This window comes from Ixodes scapularis, unplaced genomic scaffold (assembly GCF_016920785.2).
Source record: "Ixodes scapularis isolate PalLabHiFi unplaced genomic scaffold, ASM1692078v2 PGA_scaffold7__128_contigs__length_106722199, whole genome shotgun sequence".
In the NCBI taxonomy this organism is placed as follows: Eukaryota; Metazoa; Arthropoda; class Arachnida; order Ixodida; family Ixodidae; genus Ixodes; species Ixodes scapularis.
This window is the reverse complement of record NW_024609882.1, coordinates 90996142-91021981: the sequence shown is the minus strand read 5'-3', so window position 1 is coordinate 91021981 and position 25840 is coordinate 90996142. Positions and strand designations below refer to the sequence as shown.

Genomic DNA, 25840 nt, shown 5'->3' with positions numbered 1-25840 from the left:
GAAGCCTGAACTGTTTAAACTGTACAAAATAACAGTTTTGTACCATTTTCAATTTCAATCGTTTCTGTCACACACAGAAGCATACTATCGAGATTCTGACTAAGCGGTGGTTCAGAATTTTAGCATCAATCTTATAGGGCTTCCTCAGAGAGAGCAATTGGACTAACGGCGCTTAGATCGCCTGGGTCTTTGGATAGGGGAGTGAAAGCCAGGTGCCTTGAACATTATCGAGGTGAAAGCTGGGCCCCATGAGCCTCGCCAGATAGAGCGTGCAGTAAAGAGAATAGCGGCGCACTTCGCGTCATATCGCTTAAGTTCGAAGCAGATACCCCCCCCCCCCCCTCCCCACCCACTTTCCCGGGTGGGGGGTTCGTTGTGTTGGGTGGTCTAAGTGGCGTAAGAAACAAGCCGCTGTGTAAGCTCCTCCTGTTCTCGCACACTTTAGGAGTTGTTTTGAACCGCTCCTACGCGTAGGACGAGAAGCCGACGTGGAGCGAACGTTGTTGAGACCACCCGAAACACAATCTAATAATCGACTTCGCCAACCGTAGAACGTTTAGAATTATTTTGAATGGTCATGTGTATTCACGGGACAGATTGGTTCAGACCGCAAAGATTTATCACAAAACAATGAAGAAACTCTCAGACCGCTTAGAAATTTGTGAAGGGTGTAGTCTCTCAGAATATGAATGACCCATTCGGCCAGACAGTTTCGGTAGTGCTGATAAGTTTAATTTGGCAAGGGGCGCTTTATTTGTAGGAACAGTGTATTGCGAAGGATATTTTATTTTCTCACCCCAAGCGTTGTGATTTTTGCCAAAGTAAATCGCATCCAGCTGCATGAAAACTGCTCGATCAGTCGGGATTTCAAATTGTTGGGGACTGCAGATCTAGAAATTTGAGATAACCTGGTGGGTATGAGATGAATTTCTTTCAGAAGGGCGTTAACGTTAGAAACATCAATGTTCGTGATAGCTAGAATTGTTCAGCTTCTAGGCCACATTTCTCAGCAACTGTTTCTTCTTTTGACCACGGCAGCTCAGTGACGCTATAAAACGCGTACACACTTGAACACCACGCCCCAACTGGGACGTACACCTTACGCTAGACTGTTTTTTACGTCAAAGATCATGTGGAGTTCTAATCCGTTTCACCAGATAAGTAAAAAAATGCGGTTATTTAAACATTTTTGTTCTGTGTTCGCTGTTACAGAGTCATTATCTGGGCGATTGCTGCATGTTCACTCATCAATATCGAAGACAAAAGTGCGAAGCAGCGCGTTGGTATCGATGAACAAGACGGGAGGCACGCCAGACCAGGCAAGTTTGTGGAGAAATTAGGATGATGCTCGGCCAATGTGCATAGACCTTGTACATTTGGTCGTCGTGACCTTGAATCGCAGATCTTCCGGTTCGAGGTAAAACGTCGGTTTTCATACGCCACGCCACTGGAAAGTCATCATGTTACTAATTGCTTTTGCTTTTTCTGTATTTATTTATTTATTTTAGGGTCTAATGCTGCGCCTATTTGTTTTCCCCCATACCGAATATGTCAACTCGCTATTCGAGGGCAAAGGGAAATAAAACAAGAAAAGAGCTTTCCAGAGAAACGCCTTACTTGGCCGACATTTTTCCCTTCTGAGGGCTTATAATTTCACCAACGCAATAGTTATGCCAAAGTACTTTTCTTTAGCTCTGCAATGACCTTTTTGTGGGTCGTCAAATAATTGCCCAAGTGCCAGATATGCGAAAAAGAAGAATCAGGCGGACAACCAACGGTGAACAAAGATTCTGGTATTTGGTCGGCGATTTAGGTCCAAAGTTGCCGGGTGAAAACCGAACAAAAAATAAAGAACAATTCTTGCGTTTCCTTTGAAGCTCAGGCCCAAAAGAGGCAGGTGACCACTGAGCGAGCAGGACGTGAAGCCTAACTCTGGCTCCTGTTTAGAAATTTTGCGCAAAAATATACATTCTGGATAAATAATGTAAAGTTTCAATTTAACTTGGCTTTTCCGGCTTTTATACTTTGAAATTGTAAGACAAATGACAAAATAATTAGCTCAAAAACTGTGCTACTTGGGAAAGGTCAAAATGTTACACTGCGCAGGACTCACGCCAATACATTTTAGGTAATTGTCTTATGATAGGTATATTCGTTGGAATGTGCCCTACTATCCTGTGACGGATATCAAACGTTTACTGTAGTTGATTGTAAATAACTAGTGTATTAAAAGAAGTTTGTTATACATTTTATTTTTGTTGCATTCTTCGTGAAATAACTGGTCCAAATCTTTAATACCATATTTAAATTTTGTTTACGAATTCCTGCGAAACCTAGAGAAATGTCTGCATCTAGCGACCACCTGTTTTGCAGTGTGAGTTTTTTTTTTTTTTTTGGGAAAGTAAAAGTTGAAATAGGCCAGCTTTTCGTAAGCCAAAAATGTATTAATTGCTTTGTGAGAAGTGTTTGGTTTACGATGGTTAACGCAACACAGAGCGAGTTCCAATGTTCATGGCGCTAAAATGTGTCACGCGCAGCAAGGCGGAATGGAATGCTACACCCCATCAATTCGATTTGCCTCTTCTACGGCTGCATAAAGGCCGTGCCGTGTAGGGCGGCTCTGTAGCTACGTCAACGTGCGGACAATATTGCCGCCGACCGTGCACCGCCTGGTGCTGACCGCAAATATCTAGAGTTACTTTTTGAGCATATGTTTTATAGGGACGGTGATAAGAAATTTGTAGACGATGTTTATAAACGCGAATTGGTCACTACAAGTTTGGATTACAAGTTATTTACTCCAGGATGGCGAATCTGTCAAATCAAAAGGGTTCTTATAATAGGTACTTCTTGAAGACACCAGCGACATACCATAAAAACCTAAAATTATCCCGTTAGTACTTGAAAAAAAGAAAGACGATTGCAACTATACCTGTATTGCCGAATTAGAGCGTAGCTGTTGAGGGGAAGGAGAGGAGAGTACGGAGCGGACGGTATGCCCTCCTCCTCCTCATCCGTACCCTCTCCTCCTCCCTCCTCATATACTCCTACCGTGCTCCTCGCCTCCTCCCCGTCTTCCTCCTCCTCCTTCTCTGTCCTCCTCCCCTCCTGCTCCTCCCTCGTTCTCCTCCCTCTTTCTCCTCCCTCTTCCTTCTCCCTCCTCCTCCTCCCTACTGCTCCTCCTCCCTCCTCCTCTCTATCCTCCGCACCCTCCCTCCTGCTCCCTCCTCCCCACCTCCCCCCCGTCTCCTCCCCCCCCACCCTCCCTTCCTAGCTCGTCCTGCCTCCCGCGCGGTGCATTATGGGAAACGTCACATAAGGCAACGAGCGCGTCAACACGGTGCATTATGGGATGTTTCCCATAATGCACCGCGCGGTTTCGCTGACGGCGACGTCGACGCCGACGTCGCTCAAGCCGGAAACAGGCGCCTAAGAGCTGTGCTGTAAAATAACCCATTCATCGTGTGGAGGTCGCTCTTAAACCTCCTTCGTTTCGGGCAGCTGCAAAGGCGTACTCAGGGGCTGTTAAGACATCTCGGGGTTCTCTTTACCACATCTAACGAATCGTTTGGACGGATCTTGAGTCAAATGCCGATAGACCCGAACTCGGAGAATAAGACACGTATAGAAGACTGAATGAAGCATGGGCACCTCGGAAAATCTCCGAATGACGGGCGGCGCTCTCATTTTCGTTTCCATTGGCGCGAGAGTGCGAAACGTTCCACTGAAAAGTCCTTCAATCATACTTTTTAAACGCCTTCTAAATATAAAATACCGTATCAAACACTCTTATTTTCATGCTGGGTAGTTTATAATGGAGGAGTGACTTGATTTAATTTAGAGTGTTTGTTTAGCGATATGTAAAGTCGTAAGTTGGGCGTTCGTCAGCCTGGTTCGAGGCAAATCCCTCCCAGCAAAAGCAAAGGCAGCCTTAAAAAAAAAAAAAGAAAGAAAAAAAGACAGCACGTTTTTTGTTTCGTGCAGAGGAGTTTTAGAGACACGAATTAAACTCGAAGCTGGTAGTCTTTCGAGCGGCCTTAAAGGGCAGTCTGCATGTTCCCAAAAATGCAGCTCACAATACGCAGACTGGCAATGGGCGTAGTCCATAACATCTATTGTGTACACTGGTCCCCGCTTGGGTGAAGGATGGTCAATATATTTTTTTTTCAATGTATGACCACAAGGTGGCATTTGTTGGACTTATATGCGGAAATTATTTGGTTGAGTGTGGCTTAGATTTTTTATGTGGAATCGACCACAGGTTTTGCAGGGTAAGAACGTCGTATTCATTCATACTAGTGACGTGCTACTAGGCACAAAGCTGTTACATTTTGACAGTGGGGGGACAATATCTGGACAGCTCAAAAACGCTACTTATAACATAAGTGGGCTCAAAGCACCCTTGTCTAGACAATATCATACCCGGTTTCGTGAATAAACGTAACATTAAACTTGTTTTATGCACCATGTAAGTGGGGCCCAGATATTTAAAACAAGGCAGTCTAAAATCAGGTCCTCGTTTTATTTATTAAACGAGATTTCTGTTGTGTTTTGTGTTACTTTCAGGTCTCAACTATAGGATTGAGAGCTTATCAGACGCCGGACATTGCATTCACGTTCACATCTCTTGATTCCTGATTTTTTTTCAGTGTTGTTATCCCACTAATGTCGCAATCTAATTGGCTGTTGCGTAATAAGATGCACGAAAGATGGCACACACTGCGTTTCTCGGTCTGTCGATGGCTATAGAATGATCATATAATTGCAGGAGACACTGCACAGTGCCAAGTGGGGAAGCTTTCGGAGCGCTTCGACTGTCATCCAGAACCCGGATCCAACGAAGCTGGCTGTCTTTCTCGCGGGTGCTGCTGGGGAAGACTGGACGAAATTCCCGGTGAAAGGAAGCTCGATATCCCGTACTGCTACTTCCCGATAAATTACACTGGCTACTACGTCGAGAATGCGGAGATTTCCGACGACAGGATCGATGTTATGCTCGTGCGTCGAACGCCATCGGGAATCGACGTGGACGTGCCATTTGCGCACGTAGAGATTCTCTTCTACGACCAGGACACACTCAGAATCAGGGTAATCTCCGAATATTCACTCGTTCCTACTAAAACGTTTTACATCATTAGGGGTCTAAATTAACTTCTTGAAAGGTTATGTCTCTAAGAGTGTTACACCAATACCTTAGACTGCAGGCGAACACCCTAAAATAGGATGCTGGCGGTTTTAGCAGCGTCCAACGATGTCTTTCACAAGATACCAGTTTACAAGCAACTACAACTATATTCAGTGCTCACATAAACAGAAAATACCAGTACACAAACAGTAAATCACGACTGGAAATATGCGCCAAAGGAACGGGGACAAGTAAAGAACTGAACAACAACAGGGCGTTTGCTTTGGTTCGCGAGTGGCCCCCGTCTTGTGTGATTTTAGTTTTTAGCGCACTGTGAGCGCCTTTTGTTTTCGTACACTTCTTCACCTGTCCCCGCTCCTTTGGCGCTTATTTCCAGTCATGAACCAAGAAGCCCAGCTAACATTTTGTTTCACTAAATAACGCACAAGAGTCAAATAAAGAACGTGTTGGCTGCTCCCCCACCTCATATACTCGACAATTCAGAAACCCTTATCTGAACGAAACCTCTGCAATTACGAAGGTTACAAATATACTAATTTTTTCCTCCGCAATTTTCGTAATGAATACTATATGTATAGTCAAGGAATGTATCTCCGAGAGGAAAACATTCATGCACGCAAGAGGTATTTTTAATAACCACTAACCCGCCCCCCCCCCCCCTCCCCCCCCCCCCTGAAAATGATTTTGAATGGCGAACACCATTCAAAAAGGGTGTTCGCCTCATGTCACCGTAGCCCCTCGTTCCAAACCCCTTTAACATCCTTCGAGGATAAATGGTGCTTCAAGGCAAGAGTACTCTATTTTACGGCTAAAACATGTATAACTTCAATTAAGGGTGCTAAACATATGTACTTGTGGATGGAGGTCTCTGAAACAAATGTTTTACATTCTTATGAATATAAAGTTTTTCTCTGTCGGTTAAACACTATTTTCGCATTCGCACTTCACTTTTTTTTGGCAATTTATTTCTTAATGTCAAGAAGCCGCAGATGTATTCCCTAGTGGGACTTAGAATTTTGAAGACGACAAAAATGTTGTAACAGACTTGCAAAAAAAGTATTTTCTGAAACACAGTTTGCGTGTTTTTTTGTTTTTGTTTCAAGGCATAAATCGAGTGTATGGTGAATATGGCATATATATTTTGAATGCATGATACTGTGGAAATATGATTTGAAATATATCAGAATAAGATGTAATAGACTACTTTCATAAAACCCTGCACGCAACATTGTGGGAGTTACACTCTGGGAACTAGATGACCAGGGAAGAGAGTAGCATGGTTTCGGTTTCGACTGACACGTCGGCAAGAGATCATACAAAGACCTTGATCTATTCACAACCGTTATCTTGTGTTTTCTGGTCCCGGACGCATCGTTTTGTTTCTGAAAACTTACCTAAGTGGCCCACCCTCGGAGATTTAGCACAAGCTCGAACCATACGAAAAGTTTGTCTTCACACATGCTTGTTGCATTTCAGTACTCGAGCCCTTCTGTTAGCTTTTCAAGGTATGTGGACGAGCTTGTGCTGGAAATCTCGACGCTGCGAAGCTCGGGGATTTTGCTTGTGTACGAGGACAGGCTGAGTACGTGTACACCGAGCTCGCACATTTACATCACACTCTCAGAAATGCCTCCGCGTCTACTTACCCGCCAAACACTCAAAAAGTCAATCTCTGCGGTCTACTAAATCAGCCTAGCGAATGATGAGGCGGAACATCCGTTTAGAAATAAAAATGAAGTCTGCGCTGTGGCATTACGCAATATAAAGCGTCATGGTTGCATTGCGCAATGCGAGAGCTTGGACTTAATTTGAGGTCAAAACAGATGTATGGCCTCATTATTCGCTGAGCTGATTTTGTGGATTAGAGAGATTGGCTATTTGATCGTCTTGCGGGTAAGTGGGCGCAGGAATTTTTTAGAGTGAAGTGTTGCTGGTCGAAAAGTTTACTTCTTTTCTGCGTCCATTGACGAAGACTACCTTTTTGCAATTAGTGTTTCTTTTTTTTTAATACGCCTGAGTACTCGAGGTAAAACTCGGAGACGCCATTGAAAGCTAAAATCGAACACACTTTTTATCTCCGATCTGTACTGACCCGCAGCACTGCAAGGAATGAACTCCCGGCCCGCTTGCATTCTACTACTTGAATTTCGCGTATGCACATAAAGTTACCTTGTAGTCACATAGGTACATTCGCATATACAAACCCGTTTTTAAGAAAACAGTGGTCGAGCACTTGCTTGATTAATGTAGCGCCGTTCGCCGGACGGCATGTAGACGGGCGTTAAACTAGGCTCTGCGCGAAACGAACTAAAGGATTCAAAGCGCGCTTGAATGTTGCTAATGACTGTAAGGTTTGTTATGTGGTTCCTTTCTTTCTGATTGAGTATGCCGAAATGATTTCAGACATACCATTCCGGTTCAGATCTTGGGCGTCAGTAAAAGCTCGCACAAAAGGCTAGGCGATGAGTTGGGAACGCTTGTTGGGTCTCCGTCGTAGCTAGCCAATTTCAGCGTTTGCGAAAGCGTAATCTCTAATCAGTATACAATTTCAGTAAGAAATATATGATGATACCAGGAAGACTTGATAGTATTTTTTGTGCAGTAAAGAGGACAAATTTATTTCGCTTCCTTAAAACTTCGAGCGTCAACGCTGGGCTCAATGTTGAGACTCCTGTGAGGATATGGTTTGTTTTTCGCCCAGTCATGTAGCAAAACACGGACGTTGGCAAACAAAATATGTGTAGGGCTTAAAGCAACCAAATATGAATTGTTGTTCTAACGTATTAGACAGGATTATTGTAATTGATCTCAAAGCTACAATCGGTGGGTGAGGGGAGGTAAGACACGTCTTCTGCGTTTGCATACGCACACACAATATGCGGCATGTCGGAAGCATGAAAATTGCCCCGATCTTTCATTTATATATTGCTCAAGAATGAGAGTATTATACATACGTGGGAAGCCAGAGAATCGAAAACGCAAGCAACGCATTCGGTTACGGCTTGATAGCACGAACTGAAGTTGCTCAGTCGAAACCGATACTGAGTGGCCAACTAGTTCCCGGGGTGCACCGCGTGTCATTTCGCCGCGATGGGCAACTTCAAATTTTGGAAGACGTCTATTTGCAAAACGCTCACATCTAAAAAATGGTAACTTCATTAATGTTAAAATGCATTCGAGGTATTGTCCTGGATTTATTGAAATCAGCACAGTCGAGAATCTGTTCTTTGAGTGGAAGGTTTAAATTCATACAAAAGTTGCTTTAATCATGTGATAAGTTAATCCACTTGGTACCTAAGCAACATATTAAACTAGCGCATAAACAAAGAGGTGAGCGGTAATACTCGCAGAATGAATTCCACTCTTCTTGTACTTCGAATGAAACAAAGTAAAAAATGGTGCTAGTGTAACACTCGGGTTTCATGTGGCAGCACAATATACTAAGTTGCTTTAAAGCAAAAATAAATTGTACTGGCTATTCTAGATATAAAGACAAGCGAAAGAAATATTTTTGTTCTTGTAGCTTGTGCACAACTCACATCAATATTTCTGAATGATTGGCAATATTCCGTGATAGTGTGTCAGCCATATTGATGTTCAATATATATTTAAATAATCAGGCATGGCGCAGAACAAAATTCTAGGACGCGCAGGTGTGTATTCGCGGCGATAGTTTAATAACTTCGTATTCGTAAAAGTTGGTTTTTTAAGCTATCTTTGTAATTAAAATATTTGCAGGCTGATAATGTAATAAAGCATATATATAATGGTGATTTTTTTTTTTTTTTTTTTTGTAACCGAAGATGACTTACTTGTTAATGTGTAAACACTCTGGGGTTGAAAGTTGTGTAGAAAGGTCTCTGATATAGAGACGGTGTCCTAAAATTGGGCCCATGCACGACGTTTCAGATTAAGTAAAGCACAAACGATGGGGCCATTCTGAACTCGTCAAACGCGCAAGGTCACACTATATGTAATCATCTCGTCCAGATGATATAATCATCTAAATATGTTCAGCGCAATAAATGCGTGGCCTTCCTCTCGGAGTTCGTGTGTGTGTGCGCGCACGTATGAATGCATAGAACAGAAATATGATGAATTGTGCTCGGTTTGTTGAAACGGCATTGACTCAAACGAATATATAGACTTGAAATAAGGGTATTCAGCTTGCCAAAAGAAAGATACGCATAAATGTGTATTAAACGATTTCAGGAAATTCAACGAAATACAGTCAGTCACATTTGAAGAAATAAATTGCTGCATGAACATTACCAAACAGTGCCTACGTTCTTGGTTCATCAAAGATTGGTGCATGGCTTGTTGCAGGTGCTGGATCCATTTCACAGGCGATTCATTCCACCCGTGCCCATGATCCCCTTCCGAACTTTCTCGGGCGACCGTCAGTACGTCGTCGGTTTGTGCAAAAGCAGCGGCAAGCTGGTGGTTCAGCGCCGTGGAGACTCTCAGACTATCATGTAAGGCCACAATGTGCATAATTGTTTTTGGTGCTGTAGTCATTCCGTGCTTAATAAACACAGTGCTTGGCGAGTGCCGAGCATTCTGTAATCGCTCCCCTGCAAATTCCATTGAGGCATTAGCTGAGAAGAGTTCTCAAAAAGAAATCAGAAAGAGAGGTGATTAAAATAGGCCCCTCTCCACGTTTCTTGACGGAACAGTGCCACCCCCAGATTTTTTTTTTAATGTCTAATACACTACAGTACACTAATACACTACACCTGACTGATGTATGTTTTTATTAATAAAAAAATGCTCAGCTTCTCGAAACGGAAACGATTACACGAGCACGGAAGCTTATGGCCGGAAGTCACGTGGCTAAAAACGCCGTAATACCAGATGTCATTTCTTTTTTAATTCTCCGTGTTTTTGGCGTATGAACCAGACGACGAAGTTACGTGCACGGTGTGTAGTGTGATTGTTTCGCACTTACATGCCTCCCGCTCGGCGTTCTGCGCTTGAGGATCGATTTGCTGGCACCACGAATGACATTTCCTAATTAGCGTCCCCCACGTTGGCCCGTCCTGTGCCGGCACTCCCTCGTCCAGCCTGCGGCACGTTGTGAATGACGTATAAATGTACTTCCTGAGACTTTTCGATTTTTTTTTTCAATAGCTTATTTGCAGTTTTTGGGGGTCACAAAGAAAATGGCTCAACTTTGTTCTTTTTAATATTACAATTGTTTTATAAGAGCCACCACTTTGAATGTATTTAGTGCACATAGTTTGAACGCGACGTTACCACGGAAGAGAGGGTGAGCGCGACTGAAACCAGCCCTTTCTCGACCGGCTGTTTACGGGCGGAAAGATAACAAATTTCGAGCCGCAAATTATGTTCTGAGTAGTGTGGCTCTGATTGGTCCAGTTTCTATAAAAGCTCAGCGAGTATAATTACCTTTTCGGTGTTCTTTAGTTAGGCCGGCGTCTATACAGAGCTACATCAGAGGCATTACAATGATATAGGTTCAACTGACCCTTTGTAGCTTTATAGTTATGCATGCGTGTCGGACAATTCCGTAGCAAAGCTTGTATAAAAACTGTGCGCAAGAAGTCCGGTACGGAGAGATACTTATTAATTGCTAAATTCTTATAATCAAGGAATGGGTTGAACAACGAAATATTTGAAGAAGCAGCCGGCAGGGTTGCAACATTTTTTAACACAATTACCAAAGCGCTTTTTTGATTTCTAACATAATTTTTGGTATTATCGCCCTTGGATACAAAGCTTATTCTTTTGCGCAGTGTATTCAATCTCCATAGTTCGTCGCTAGCTCGTTAATGGCTTAAATAGATGCAAGTTCTAAACGGGTTTCTGTACGAAGATCCCCGCATTAAAAAAAACAAGAAGCAAAATATGCGCTCCAGTTTTTTTAGGCTATTATTCGATGAGACCTTGTGGTTTTACGATACCTTACTTCAAAAAAAAAAAAAAAGAATAACTGTCTTTGCTTGTTGAAATGAAGATTTATTTATTCAGCGAGACAAAATGTCCTGCGGGGCGGTTACTGACCGATAATTTTGGCGATTATGAGAACAAAAGTTTACTGTAAATAAAATTTCCTGCTTCAGAAATTTATCAATAAACTCCTCAAAATATCCTCCGAGCCAATTTTAGCAAAATCTTAGAAAAATAAAATAAATCTCAAATTTCCGCTTTTTTAGAATAAGGAAAAAACTCAAGCTTCCGAAAAATGCATCTTTAAGTACTGTTTTTTTAGCCTTGACCCTGTGGTCAATTGGGAGCTCCAAAGCGTCCGGCCAGGTCTCCCGCATCTTTAGTCGTCTCTGTTCATATGCTCCTCGAGGCAGCCGAGTGCAACTTGCCACGCAAGCAGCACTCCGCCACTGGGAAAAGGCCTGAGCAGGCTATGCGCGAGAGGCTTTTTAAGTTGCAACGCGGGGCGATAGCCTTCAGTAAATGACTACTCCTTGTTGAATGAGTGCGTTGTAGGCTTCTGGGAGGTGAGCAGCGACAAGGGAAATAATACAACCCGAAACACAGCGCATACAGAACTCTCAGCGTGGCTGCTTCTTTCTTCGGGAGCTTCCCACCCCTTAAGTTTTTTCCTCTCTTATCGGCACTGCAACGATATCATAGTGCTCGGGTTATTCGCTCGTTCGCTGGAGATTCTCGTTGCCCACGTGTGTATATTGGACAAACGGGAAGGTGCGTGAACGATCGAGCACGTGAGCACGCAGCAAACATAAGAGTCCTAACAGGGCCGGGGCATTTAGCCGCTCATTGTCGAGCATGCACGTGCGAGGCCAAGCTCGACCTGGGTACCATACTAGCTCACCACAAAGACCAGCTCGCCCGTGAAATACTTGAGGCCTTGGCCATAGAAGATAAAGAAGAAAATTGCGTTAGTACACCATCTATTGTGCTACAGGAAAGCGAAAAAAGATTCCTCCGGAAAACCAGTATCCGAGATGGAACAGAAAAATCAAGTAGAAAGAAGAGAAGGTAGCCACAACGCCAGTAGACAAAGAGAGGAAAACGAAGAATTTTTATTAAATAGTTGGTAGTCCAGCGATCACCTGTCTTTACTCCTTTCTCCCTAATTTCGTAGTTCAGCTGGTTTAACCGTTGTAAGAAGGATAAGCTTTTGATAATTTCGTGTTTTATTTTGATATGTCAGAGATAAACCATACCCAGTTGTGGTCTACCGGTAAAATTGTGGGGGATTGAAATCAAGTATCTTGGAATATGTTTCTTGATTTCCAGGACACGCAGTGGAACGACATTGATTACATGGTACGGCAGAACGACTTCACCTACGACGACGAAAGGTTCAACAGCCTCCCAGACTTCGTGAATGATCTGCACGCTGGTTGCCGCCACTACGTCGTAATTGTGGTTAGTGGTGGAAAGTGAAACATGCGTGGAAAAAAGATTATATATATATATATATATATATATATATAAAACTTGACGTTGCGATCGGCCTGGACTCGAAAAGTATATTTCCCTATGTACACGGTGTACTTGTTATTCAAAACAAGCACCCGCCATCATTTTTCTCTTTTTCACTTGAAATTACACATTTCATATAAAAATACCCTCTGTTGCGCTTAATTCTCTTTCAATGGCACTAAAATCGTCAAACACAAGGGTGGAGCCTAGCTTTCGAGGAGTCCAGTCGGCGAAGAAAGCGAGAATTAATTGTCGTGACAGGCAATCGGTGCGCTCCGTCAACTTCGGCTTCAACTTTGGGTTTCACGAGTTTTAGAGGCCGAGGGCAGAAATCTAAGTCGTAAAGTTTAGTGCCCGTCTGTATGTGCTCCGAGAAAGATGCAAATTAAGCACCGATGTCCTGTTAGCGCTAACAATGTCGCGCCCTGCACGTTGCAAACTTTAACAACGCCTTGTTAGAAGAAGACGTAAATAGCCAAGAAACTTATTAATCTACATAAAAATAAACGAAACCTACAGATTCTTAAAGGACGGCTATTAATTGATTAATAGAAGAGAGCTAACTACAGAAACCGATGTTCTGCACTGCCTTTTCATAAATAAGATGTTGCAAAAAGTAAAAAAAAAAGCAGCTACCTGTCAGAAATCGGTTGATTAATGCGCGGCTACTTCTACATGAGTATTTCAGGTAAATTTTTTTTTCGTTATGTTTTAAATAACGCAACAATGGAGAGTTATAAAATAATGTAAATGAACACGAGCTCTCAGTCGAATGCCTAGGAGCATGTCAAAAGAACACATTTAGTACAGCGGGACGCAAAAGCATACGCAAGCAGTTTCAGCGTCTGCTAGAGGGGTCCACGCAATCGGCTCTGAACAAACCGAGGTGGTATTCCAGCGAGCGAATTCGATACAGCAAACACCGTCGCTACCAAAACGTTGGTAATCTCTCAACATGCTGGTCGGCTGCGAATGTGTTTTAATTTTCATTGTAATTACACCGCCACCAGTTCGAGGTAGGGTTCACATGGTACAGCTCGCTGCTTTGTGTTCGTGTGGCTATGATTGGATGGAGCAAATCAGTCCTCGGTAGAAGTGCATTGTCAAGACGCTATTTTTTTTTTTTTTTGTTCTTTGTGGGTTGGAGTTCACCTTGCTAAACCAATCATCCACAGCAAAAAGCGAAGAATCAATGGGCAATCACTGTGCGTGATTGGTTTAGTTGCCGATTGCAAACCCACACATATGTTAAATGCCGTGACGATGCACTTTTAGCACTGCTTGATTGGCTGCACACGATTAAAGCGCCAGCTGCGGCGGGACTTAGGGGTCTTTTTTTAAGTTCTGGCCAAGAAGAAAATATAACGAAAAGTTTCGTATATTTAACACCCATTTGTTGCTCAACAAATATATAACAGAGTTGAAATGGAGCTCAGAGTGGATACGCTCCTCGAGCTTCGATGTCGTAAAAGTATGAAGAATATTAGGCCTAACTAAAGTTTTGTAATTTCAATATAGGAATACTTGTAGCGCCGTTTCTGGGAAACAACGTTGAAATCCAAAAACACCCAGTAACCGTAACGCTTCCTTCAGGATCCTGCTGTGAGTGGTTCTGAGCCGCCCGGAACGTACCCCCCTTACGACCAGGGCATGGAAATGGACATCTTCGTGAAAAACATGTCCGGAGGCGTGGTCTATGCCAAGGTCAGTAACGAAAATAGCCGTTGGGGGGTTTCACGTGACTCACTTCCTGCTCGGAATCTCGCCGGACACGATGTTGATGAACGTTATCTGTTCATGCGCGGAGGTGGCGTTTTCTATCTCGGTCGAGTATTTTAGTATCATGATATTGACTGCATCTGCCGGAGTAGTCAGCGGCACGAAGGAGCATCGTCTGATACTCGGTTTTAGGTACGTACCTGTCTTTATTCGTACAGCGTATGGGTTGGCGATCGAAAAGGACCTGTTGGCGGCCATAATGGCTCCAGTAGATGCCGACCGCGCGATTCCTAAAGGAAACAAATAGTAATAAACTTAAATTTATGCAACCAAAATACGCCCACTATATTAATTTCTGATTTATTTTGTCGGCGGAGCCATTCGCCATGCTTTCGTCGTCCAACAACACCAAACACGGCGCCAATAACTAAGCATCTGCCTCTATGCAAATCGCTAAAGTGGCGGACACTCATTCTCAATATCCCGGAACGTGGTTTACCGGGAAAAAAAAGCTGTTTTCTGGAACCAACCTTTTGGTTCATAGTGCTGTAAATATAATATCCCTGTCAGACGGACATTTTAAGGGCCTATAAAACAAGCTCGTTTATAAAATCGGCGAACAACCGCGCGCCGTATAGGGTACCACTTGCGCACTCAACATCGCATGCTGCTTGGTAGATTTTTTAAAGGAGCTTAGTGAAAAGAACCTTTAATACGCCGTCTGCCAGGGGCAGAAAGCACTTAACACAGCCGCAGAGCAACAAAAACGTGAACATAAAAACTTTGGGAACGCTTAAGCTTGGCCTTTAAGAGTGGAATGCGATAGCGTGATCGGTTTTGTTTGCAAAGCCTTCTGATACAGACGTGTGCTCGTTGCTCTGCCGTGCAATCATAGTGTTCACGTGGTCTAGCCGGTAGCGTCACGTGTCACGTGACGTCACACGTGGTAGTGATGTCATAACCTTATTGATCTGCTAAATCTGTCGGAACCATTTTCGCTAAATCTGGAAGAATGTATTTTTCGCCAAGATTTGACGGGAAAATTTTCCGCTAAACATGGCGTTAAAGTTTTTTGATAAATTTGAAGGGGAAATTTTCCCGCCAAGTTTAGCGGGTTGATTTCGAAATGCAAAACGTGCAGCCGCGTGTGACGTCACACGCGGCTGCACGTCTCCCAGAAAATCCGACGCCGGCGCCGGATTTTCTGGGAGACGAGGTCCTAAACGCTATAGCGTTAAAATTGCTTTTGAAGACAACCCCTTTAGTTTAGATAACATGCACGCGTAACTTGAAGCGCTCTATGAACAGAGCAGGGCTATAGTCCCCATAATAGAAGTTCCTTTGTAGTCTTTATTTTAAAGCATAAAATGCTTTTGAACGCTACGTCCAATCCCAAAGTTGTGTCCGTCCGTCCGTTTGTCCGTTCATATCTCGTGAAAGTTACCGGGGAAATTGATGTCACGTGACCTCTACACAAATTGGGTTTCCCCACTAAATTTAACGAGAAATTCGATGTCACCTGACCTGATGTCACGGGACATACAGACCAGTTCACCCATTAAACTTGGCGGAAACTTTAACGTCAAATCAACTATACACCAACTCTGTTTCCCCGCTAAGTTTAGAGGAAAGATGGAGTTCCCATGATCAATACTCGAATTCAATTTTCCCGCTAAATTTGGCGGGAAGATTGATGTCACGTGACATGGCGTCACGTTACTTATACGCCAATTCATTTTTTCTGCTAAATTGGGGGTGGGGGGAGTGGATATCTTGTAATCTGACGTCAAGTGAACTGCAGGCCAATGTAGTTTCCCTGCTATATTTATCGGAAAAATTAACGTCTCGCGATAAGATGTGACGTGACTTTTACTATACAAAATTGTATAGTATGATCTTCTGAATAAATTGAATTGATTACTTACACACTTCATTTCATGCATTGTAGGATGTTAAAAGCAAAGGTGGTTGCCGATTATTTTTTTTAAAGTTCTTTAATCTATACTTTTGACTTTCTACAAAAATAGATTGCTCTGATCCCAGCTGGTATTCTTGTTCAATTAGATATTCTTATTTTAAGCACTTGATCAATTCAGTAAAGGTATTTGCTGCGATAAACCCTTACAAAATTATAAAAATAAGTATAATTATGTGCTCCTCTGGACATCAGTATAGTCATAATTTACCATAATTCCAATCCCTGCGGTTCAAAAATTGATTGAGATAACTACATTTTGTTTATTACGGGTCACGGAGACTGACAAAAAATAAACGATATTGCATAAAAAAATGCAACCAATGAACCTGTGGGAGACGACCAAATAAAGGCAAGGTACCTTAAATGCCACATCCACATTATGAAAACAGGTTTGATTCAGCTATCATTAGGCTCTAAATCGGCACATTATCAAGTGATATCATTTCTAAATATATAAGACTATTTTTCGCCCAATATACAAGAAGGGCAAAAAATATAAATTTCTTGATTATAGACAAGTTTGTATACTCTTGGTAGTTAATTATATAATGTAAAAATACATCAATAACATACTTGGGAGTGTTATCGCGAGATATAATATCATAATTGACACGCGATATGGTTTCACAAAGGAAATGGGAACTTCACTTTTTCTGCAGGGTTGTTTTGATTATGTATACGAAAACCTTCACTGTACAAAATATGTGTTAGCTGTTTTTGAAGATTTTACACGGGAGTTCAAAACTACAAATTACTCTATTTCATCAGGTCGACTGTACAGCTTAGGGATTCGGGGAAACGTACATGACTTGTTAGAAAATTATCTTCTACACAGATATAATCTATAGCTAATAGGAGTTCAATATTTTAAAGTAATTAGGGTAAAACAAGGAGTACATCAAGGTACAGTTCTGGGCCCTCTACGTTTTAATTCATATGTCAATGAGATTGCTCAGGTAAAACTAGCAAGCAAACAATTCCAGTTTGCAGATGACACAGTAATTGTATACGCACAGGGAGGGGCAGTATTTCAAATACAAGTATTTGAAATACATATTTCAAATACTTTGTGTATTTTGCATTTGTATTTAAATACAAATTGGGTGATGTATTTGACGTGTGTATTTAAATACTAAAACGTGGGTATTTCAAATACAATTGTATTTAAATACAATTTTGTGGGCAAAAATACATCGCTCAAATTTATTGTCACTGTCCAGAGCAGGAAGAAAACTACGCTCTGCACCGAATGCTCTGTCTCTCAATCAAGCACAAGCGTTTAGTGGCTTTGTGATGACAGAGCTAGTCCAGGGCAAGAATAGCGACAAAATCGACGTTCACAGGCAGACTGCCTAAGTAAGTGCCTGTGACAACTTGTGATGCTTTACAGTCTGCTTTCCATCCATATTTTTCCCTCGGACATTCTAAATGCGCGGGTCGTCCAAATTTTCGAAGTGGTGCGAGCTACAACGATAAAAAAATTCTCTAGCTAGTGCTGCGCGTTTTGGACGTCTCGGTTCTTTGTTGGTCTATACCAAAATGTAATCGACAGAAAAATCTGATGCTTGAAGCTCTGTACTTTTTTCACCCATTACATCCAAGCTGATTACATTTTTTTGTGATTATATTTCTATTACGTCATTAAAGCATCGCACACTAACTCCCGAGTGTGCGATGCAAAATTAAAATGAGTCAGTTACCCAGAAACCCGTTGCAGGTGCCCTGAAGTCGCTGACGCAAATTTTGAGGAATGTATTTGGAAAAGTATTTGAAGGAGACTAAATACATTTGGTTGTATTTGTATCTTGTACTTAAATGCTTTTTTTGAAAATGTAATTAGATTTGTAATTAAATACATTTTTGATGAAGTATTTTGTCATTTTATTTCGATACATATTTGCATGTATTTTGCCCATCCTTGTATACGCCCGTAAAAGTTATGAAGTCGCCGTTGGAGAAGTAAAGGAAGGCATTCACCAAATTTCTGAATGGCACTGTAAAGATCAGGTTATCGTAAATACTTCCAAAACTTAAATAATGTGCTTAGAGACCCTAGAAAAATACTTTTAACTTAATTACCCACCAAAATACATGATAAAAATTGCAATAACTGTTCATCCCAAGCTGTTCAATATGCTAAAAAATGTAAAATACCTTGACGTGTAAGTGAACCAAAATCTAAAACGGTACTCTTACATAGAGCAAGTACGGATAAAATTTAGGACATTGATGGCTTATAATAATAATATTCTTTATTCAGACAAGTGTCTAGGAGGATGGGGCAAAGGGCGATTTAAATCGCCTGACAGGGCTCCATCCCCCTGTACAGTCAGCAGCACAACGTACAGAAACATAGCAACAAAAACAATCAAATACTAATAGTTTCACATCCAAGAGATGGGCCCCCATTGTGTACATAAAATGATTTTATGACTCATTATGAAAATCTGTAATACAATATTGAATAACTGTTTACGAGCACTGTGCCAAAACGTCCAAATAAAAGTTGAAACTCTCCAAGAAATGAAAATTCAGAAATTCAGAATTCAAAGAATTCAGAAGAGTTGGTTGCAAAATCAAAAAAAGAAAACGATCCAATAGATGATATACATAAAGAACTAGGTTATTTCACTTCAGTGATCAATTAAAATACGATAGAATTACAAAATTATTTTCAAGCAGTTACCACAAAATAGAAACTGCTAAAGAAAGAAGAATTAGGCCAAATAAGAAATATTTTGAATCATTAATAAAGACAAAGTGTGGAGAGGCTACAACAAAATATTAGCTGCCAAAACGTTTTAACCAATTACCTGAATTGACCGATCGCCAATACCCGCACGAAATTAAAAAAAGAAATTGCAAGACGATGGACCAATAAACAAAGACATTAAAACAACTGACATTTAATAAGGAACTTTACCTACGTACGGCCGTAACCATGGTATGAATTTTATTCACCATTAAAACAACGCAGTGAGTGTATCAGTAAATAGCAGTGTGTACCTAATAGAAACCCGTTCCACCTGTTATTGTGTGTCAGTGTGTTATCCGCTTCTTTTTTCAATCTGTTTGATTAAGCTCATAATATGTGTTGAAATTAAAACAAATATGGTTGCTAGTTACCTGCCGCGTCACACGCACAAGTCTTATTTTATTATGTGGGTACAGAGAGAAGTGTATTAAAAAATGAAATAATATGTATTGCGTTTAAGATGGCGTCTTGAAACCACCAATTTATTATAAAAGTTTTAATGTGATATCAAGGAGATCTGAAAATGTTTGTTATTACATTATCTCTGCGTGCACTTGAATTATTCTTGGTTTAAACGTTAGGCCTTAGTTATGCAGGCGGCAAGCTCATATTTCAGAAGTTTGAAGCTGAAATGACCCAAAAATAGTGTTACCTTGTGAAGAAAAACCCATTGATCGATGTGCCTTGTTTCTATGGACCGCTGCAGGTGTGGAACGACAAGAGTAGCGTGTTTCCAGATTTCACACACCCAAAGGCCGAGGAGTACTGGGCTCAGCAGTTCAAAAACTTCCATAACGTCGTTCCTTTCGACGGAGCATGGATTGTGAGTTGGCTGATTCATTCTTTTTGGAGCCACCGGAACCACTTCTTAGTAAGATTACCTTGTTGGCGCAGTCAATTTTGTCCCTGGTGCACAGTAGGCGCAATCGTCGATGGTTACTACTATTAAAAATGCGAATTTTAGAGCGTTAGAAATGGTGTCAAGAGGCTCAGAGATCGCTTTTTTTTTTGGTTTTGATGACTGTTTTAACATTGCTAAAAGACAAAAAAGCGTTTTTGTTTTCCGAACTTAAATGAAACTTCAGATAACTAACTGCAAACAATGACGTCAAGCAACGCACTATCTGAAGTGCCATTTCCCTGAAGAGGAGCTTATTTATTGGCCCTAGTTCCTTAGACTCATCCACATTTCTTTATCTTGTTAATACATGGTCAACTTTCTGGGAGAATCCGTGGGATAAAAAAGCTTTAAAGGAAACATGAACATTCTTTACAGGGCTCGAAATTACAGTGCTCGAAAACACTACGATATTTCGTCAAGAAATGCACAAATTGGCAATTTTACGGATGTAACACATAAGCTTCAATGCAAACGAAAAAAAAATGATTAGTGCCATGGAATCAAAACTATATCCGTCCAAAATTTTAATTAAAACCTCTATATATTATTTGACTGTCATCGATATTATTACCGGGGAACATTGCGATATTTGCTGTTCAGTTGAAATTATCGTGTTAGTTCATGCACCGAGACTCTGTTGTCCACCGAAGTTTGGGATATGGTGTGAGAAATTTACTAGACTTTCTTCAATATAATGAATTTTGAGAATCTCGAATAGTGGAAGATAAGAGGACAAATAATCTCTCTTATCGCGCCTCAGTTCAATTGAATGCAAGATTATTTGGGAGGTTATTTTTATGCGGCAATTTATTAGAACAGAATATTTATGTTTGCGAATCATCGATTCGAAAGAAGCAGAGGGTGCAAAGAAATTCAACGCGTTAGCATAATCTTGGCAGATTACGTGAACTACGATTTGTTAATAATTTTGTTATCATGATTGTTAATAGCAAGGAGGACTATTAAACAGTAAATAAATGAGTCTGATTCATGCTGTCAACGTATACCACAAGAATCGTTTTACTGAAATAGTATGGGTGGCACTTGAGATATATCTTTGATGGTTGCATTACATCAGGAGAATCCATCTGTCAAATGTTCATTAACTCCTTATAATTGCGGAGAAAGTGTGAACTGATTATATTAAGGCAGGAGTTAAATTGTGATGTATTTTAAGCCACTCTCCCTAACCATTGTTAATGCCCGAAAAGAAGCTAAATACGGCTATGAAGTGTAGAAATAGAGCTGGGAAAGGAACTTTCTATGTGCTCATCTGCTCGGCACAAACGATTACAAAAGCCTATGAAAAAAAATGTTTTTGTGAAAAAAACGACATGATGCGTACAATACTTATTTTAATGATTACATTTTTGTTTTGCTTTTATTACGATTGCCTAATTGTTAGTTTTGAGGTGTCCGAATATCTCAAAGTAAAAATATAAATGCCATTTTGTAGAACATACAGCTTTAATGGAGGTTATATTGGCCCTAATTGTAGGACATGAACGAGCCGTCCAACTTCTACAACGGTCATGCGGACGGTTGTCCGACAGCGGACAGGCTCGATCATCCCCCGTACGTTCCTGGCGGAGAACCGCTCTACACCAGGACTCTCTGCATGAGCGACCGCCACCACATCGCACCCCATTACTTCGTGCACAACATCTACTCACATTTTGAAGCCAAGGCAACTTACAAGTAGGTAGAGATCCTAATCACTTTTTGGGTTGCGTTTTAGGCCTTTTCCTATTTTTATGCCTTTTTCACGGATGTCTACTGTAACCTATACCACACATGCTTGGAAATCCTATGATTAGTCGATACAGATCATAGCGAATTTTGTGATTTGTAGTATATTCTTGCAAATGCCTGCATGCATGCCTTCGTGGGATGCAATGCAAACACAAATTATTTTTTTTTTACTTTAATGAAGATCGCCAGTAATTGGTATGTGCGCAATATTTTCCTTACCTTACTTCCATGATACCATTCGTCCTTCCGATGGTAATATTCATAAAGTTTTATTCGAAACTCTAGGTGACACTGTTCTTTCGAAAAGTTGGTTCAAAAATAGTGTTATTATCAAGCTCGAAATGGTCACAATTTCAATGCCTCGTGTGGTTTTGAAGACCGGCAGCAATTACAGAACTTTGCAACCATCATGAAACAGTCCAGAATCTGAGGCTTTGGTTCCTCTTTCTTTATCTTGGAGGTGTGTTACTAAGTTTTTCACTTTAATACCACAGTTAATATAGATTTCGCCTGGCAGAAATTCAGAAGGCGACATCGGTGAAAAGTTTCTAGTCCAATATTCTTGGCCAAGCACAGCATGACCAATTAGAGATTATGCAGACTCTGGTATATAGCGACTAAAAAGAAATGTCTCCAGCTTAATTTGTTGCCTCTCCGCTGCAGAACCGCCGTACAGGAGGTAAAATAGCATAAACATGTTTACGGTTATTTGATTTAGCCCAGGGTTATATGCGGACGATTAGAACAGGGGTAAACGTAGTGCGCAGGGCGTCTTAGCACAAGGTAAATGCATCCCGCTCGTTTATTACGGATGAAAGAATAAGGTTCATAAGCATCGGTTTAGAAATCGTCTGAAATGACAGATACAGCAAAGGTGGCAATAAAGAAGACTAAAAAAATACAAAAAATGGTACAATATGCAAACGGATTCTTACGACTCTTGCAGGATGATCAGGTACTTACGTCCATGGAACGTAGCTTGCTAAACAGATTGGTGTGCAAGTTGCTGAAGTTTCAGTATATTCAATATTACAGTGTCTATATTGGAAAATGCAGAAATAGTTACAATGCTTCTTGCGTATGCAATCAAGTGGCCCTCGAGTAATTATGGGAACGGTGGTTCTTCTCCTCATTATTGTTTGATAGTTTTGACCAACTTGTAGACACTTTTGAGTGAAATCCAAGCCACCCTGAACAAGCGTCGTGTAGAGTTCAAGGACCTGTCATATCCCTCTTAAAATTTATCGTCAATGTGCAGCGTTTTGAATACTGTACTTGCAATCCACCTTACAACCTGGCTACGCTGCATAAATCTCTCACGTTAGTATCATTCTCGTGATTGCTTTTTTTTAAGATCAATTGCTTAAAAAGCCGAAAATTGACTACAATCAAAACCAGGATTTAAGTCAGAGTCAGAGGTGCTTGTTATAGCATTTTTAGCGTTTGTAACTTAATATCAGCATTTTTGAATCTGCACGAAAATGATAATATTAAAAGAGATTTCCGCAGTTCAGCCAGGCTGAAGGGTGGATCGCATGCACAGTGTGAAAAGCGGTGACATTGACGAGAAATTGTAAAAGTAATATGTCAGGTCCTTTGCCTCCACACGGCGCTTGTTCAGGGTGACTCGAGATTGCACTCAAAACTGGGCAGCCATCGAATTGGTAAAAATTACCGATAGCTAGGTATACGAAACAGCACCATTCCTGTGATTCCTATAGTGAGGGCCGGCCGGGGCGTTTAGGTTATTTAGCAGATGTTCTGTATGCCAAAGTGCACAGTTAGGTATCGCTTGACGAGATGTGTCAACTCGAATCTTAAACACATATCATATTGTTACCATATTTGATAGCGAATATATATTTAACTGGTTTGTCACTAGGCGATAAGAATATGGTGGTCATGCGTATAAACTAATATTAATTTTAATGAAGTGATGTCTTAGTGTTATGTTCTAAAAAAATAGGTGACCGACTGACGGTGGTAGACGTCCTGTGATGAATAGACCCTTTGCAAAACGTAGAGCTCCACGACGGCAGGGAATCTTTGGAACCCTCGGTACAGATCACGGGCTTTCCCGTTGCGCCTCCGCGACTGCGCGCGTGCCCCGGCAGTTACCGCCAGCAGCTGTTGCAGCCATCCGCCATCCCGCCCATCCGCCGAGTCGTACGTCGTTGACGGCGTACCGTATCTGTGGCAGCGTAAAGGCATCGCGACAGGTGAACTTATTTCAAAACGTTATTCATCGTAACTTACCTTCACGTATTGAAGTGTCCCCGAATCAACTTGTTTTGCACCGCAACCGTGGCAGATTTCCACCAGGTTCGACAAAGCGTTGGCGCAGCAGACGACAGAGCCGGTAGAAAGGAGAGCGATGAGGAAGGAAAGGGGCAGCCGTTGGCTCGTCGCTCGCCCGACAAGGCTGCTCAAAAGTTGTTACCGTGGTAACCTGCGCCTGCTCACGTATGCCACGTGGTCACGTGGTAGCGAGAGAAGGGGCGTACCGACGACTCCCATTATTCGCCGCGCGGCGCGCTCGGGATTTAGGGATTTTTGCAAAAGGCCTATTAAATTACCAGATGCGCTCAAGGCTAAAATTAGCCCTTCTTTTTTACCTTAGATACTTTCATTATACCTTCTTGTCGTCTGGGTTCCAAAACTATAGGCGTGTCGGAAAACCAATTGTTTATAATTGTTTCTTGATTATATACTAAAAAGTTGGAACTAGACGAATATTATACATGTGAAGAGTATGGTTGACGTGGCTCAATATTAATTTTATGAGGGCAATCCTACCAAGCGACTGGAATCTGGTATTGATTCATTTGTATTGGTATTTATGTTCTCAAGAGCCTTGGCATCCATCCGACGAAAACGACCGTTCATCATCTCTCGAGCGACGTCACCGGGACAAGCCGCCTGGTCGGGACACTGGTCAGGGGACATTGCTTCTTCCTGGGAGGACATCCGACTAAGCATACCAAGTACGTAAGATGCCGCAAGTTTGGTGTGCCTGATACCGTATCGCAAGTTTGTTTACTTTATACTGGTCGCTTTGCCCGAATTTCTGCTTTTAGGGGAAGTTTACACTCGGAAAATTAGTAGGGACAGAATTCGTTTGCAGCTACGTCTAGTTCATTTTGACAACTAACAATTAATAATGTTTTAATAGGTGTGAAACGATTATATTTTCTTTTAAAATGAGAACACACCAACGTTTTGATTTCGTTGGTTCATATTTAATATTATGTTCGGCGTCACTTCCTAACAAACGCACTCTAGAATACACCTAGTTGTTGCAGCTAATTTGGTACCACTAGAAAGCAAATGTTCTTGAGACATTAGCCGATATGAGCAGCAAAGAATGAAACACGAAGCGAAAAGTGAGAACATAATAAAGCAATCTCTGGCGGTTCTTAAGCTGTCCCATAGAGTAGAAGCTAGGATTTTGGGATGACGTCAGAGAGGAAGTAGCGCGACCACAGAGGGTATCACGAGGCCCCGATAACGGTGACATGGTGGAGACCTTTTTGTGTAATTCAATTCTAGGACATTTACGTCACAATTTTTTTGGATCATGTGACCGTCACCATATGCTGCGCACCTTGGTGTGTGGCGTCACTCTGAGAATTTGGCTCCCGGAAATCGAGGCCGAAACAAATATCGCATTAATGAACCATTATAATTGTTGGCCTTGCTCGTTTACATGTCTTGGGATGACCTGATAAGTATTAAAAGAAATAGCAGCCCGTAATTGTAAGAGTTTGCGCATCTATGGACAGAGAAATCATTGCGTGAAAGCTGTCTGTTTGCAGCCTTCATCTTTCAACACTCCGGATTCATTGCCAGTGATCACAGATGAACTCGCTTTTATTTCTATTATTTTTTTCTGGTGTGGAGTTTTATCTGACTACCCGGCTTTCAAAACTATACGTAATATAACCATACTCTCGGATCTTCAATCTATAACTTATATTTCTGTGTTACTGTTTGAGATTGAGTTTTTTTGTTGTTTTTTTTCAAAATGCTGGAGATTAGTAACAGTTCGAGTTATAACGTACAGAAAAAAAAAAAATACCGCAATGCCTGGTTTGGAATTCATATGAGACCATTCATTGCCTTTAAGATGTATTTTATGAGTAGGGATCCGCGTTTTCGGAA

General features: G+C 41.5%; 1 protein-coding gene across 1 annotated transcript in view; it reads left to right on the top strand.

The window, feature by feature from the left end:
* Positions 1-25840, top strand: part of LOC115330430 (lysosomal alpha-glucosidase-like) — a 67233-nt gene that overhangs the window by 9265 nt on the left and 32128 nt on the right. Inside the window, exons 2-10 of the mRNA XM_040211015.2 lie at positions 1213-1319; positions 4769-5088; positions 9473-9621; positions 12317-12329; positions 12386-12517; positions 14168-14278; positions 19733-19849; positions 21426-21625; positions 24530-24663. Of these exons, the coding sequence (XP_040066949.1) occupies positions 1213-1319; positions 4769-5088; positions 9473-9621; positions 12317-12329; positions 12386-12517; positions 14168-14278; positions 19733-19849; positions 21426-21625; positions 24530-24663 (1283 nt within the window). The remainder of the gene's footprint in view (positions 1-1212; positions 1320-4768; positions 5089-9472; positions 9622-12316; positions 12330-12385; positions 12518-14167; positions 14279-19732; positions 19850-21425; positions 21626-24529; positions 24664-25840) is intronic.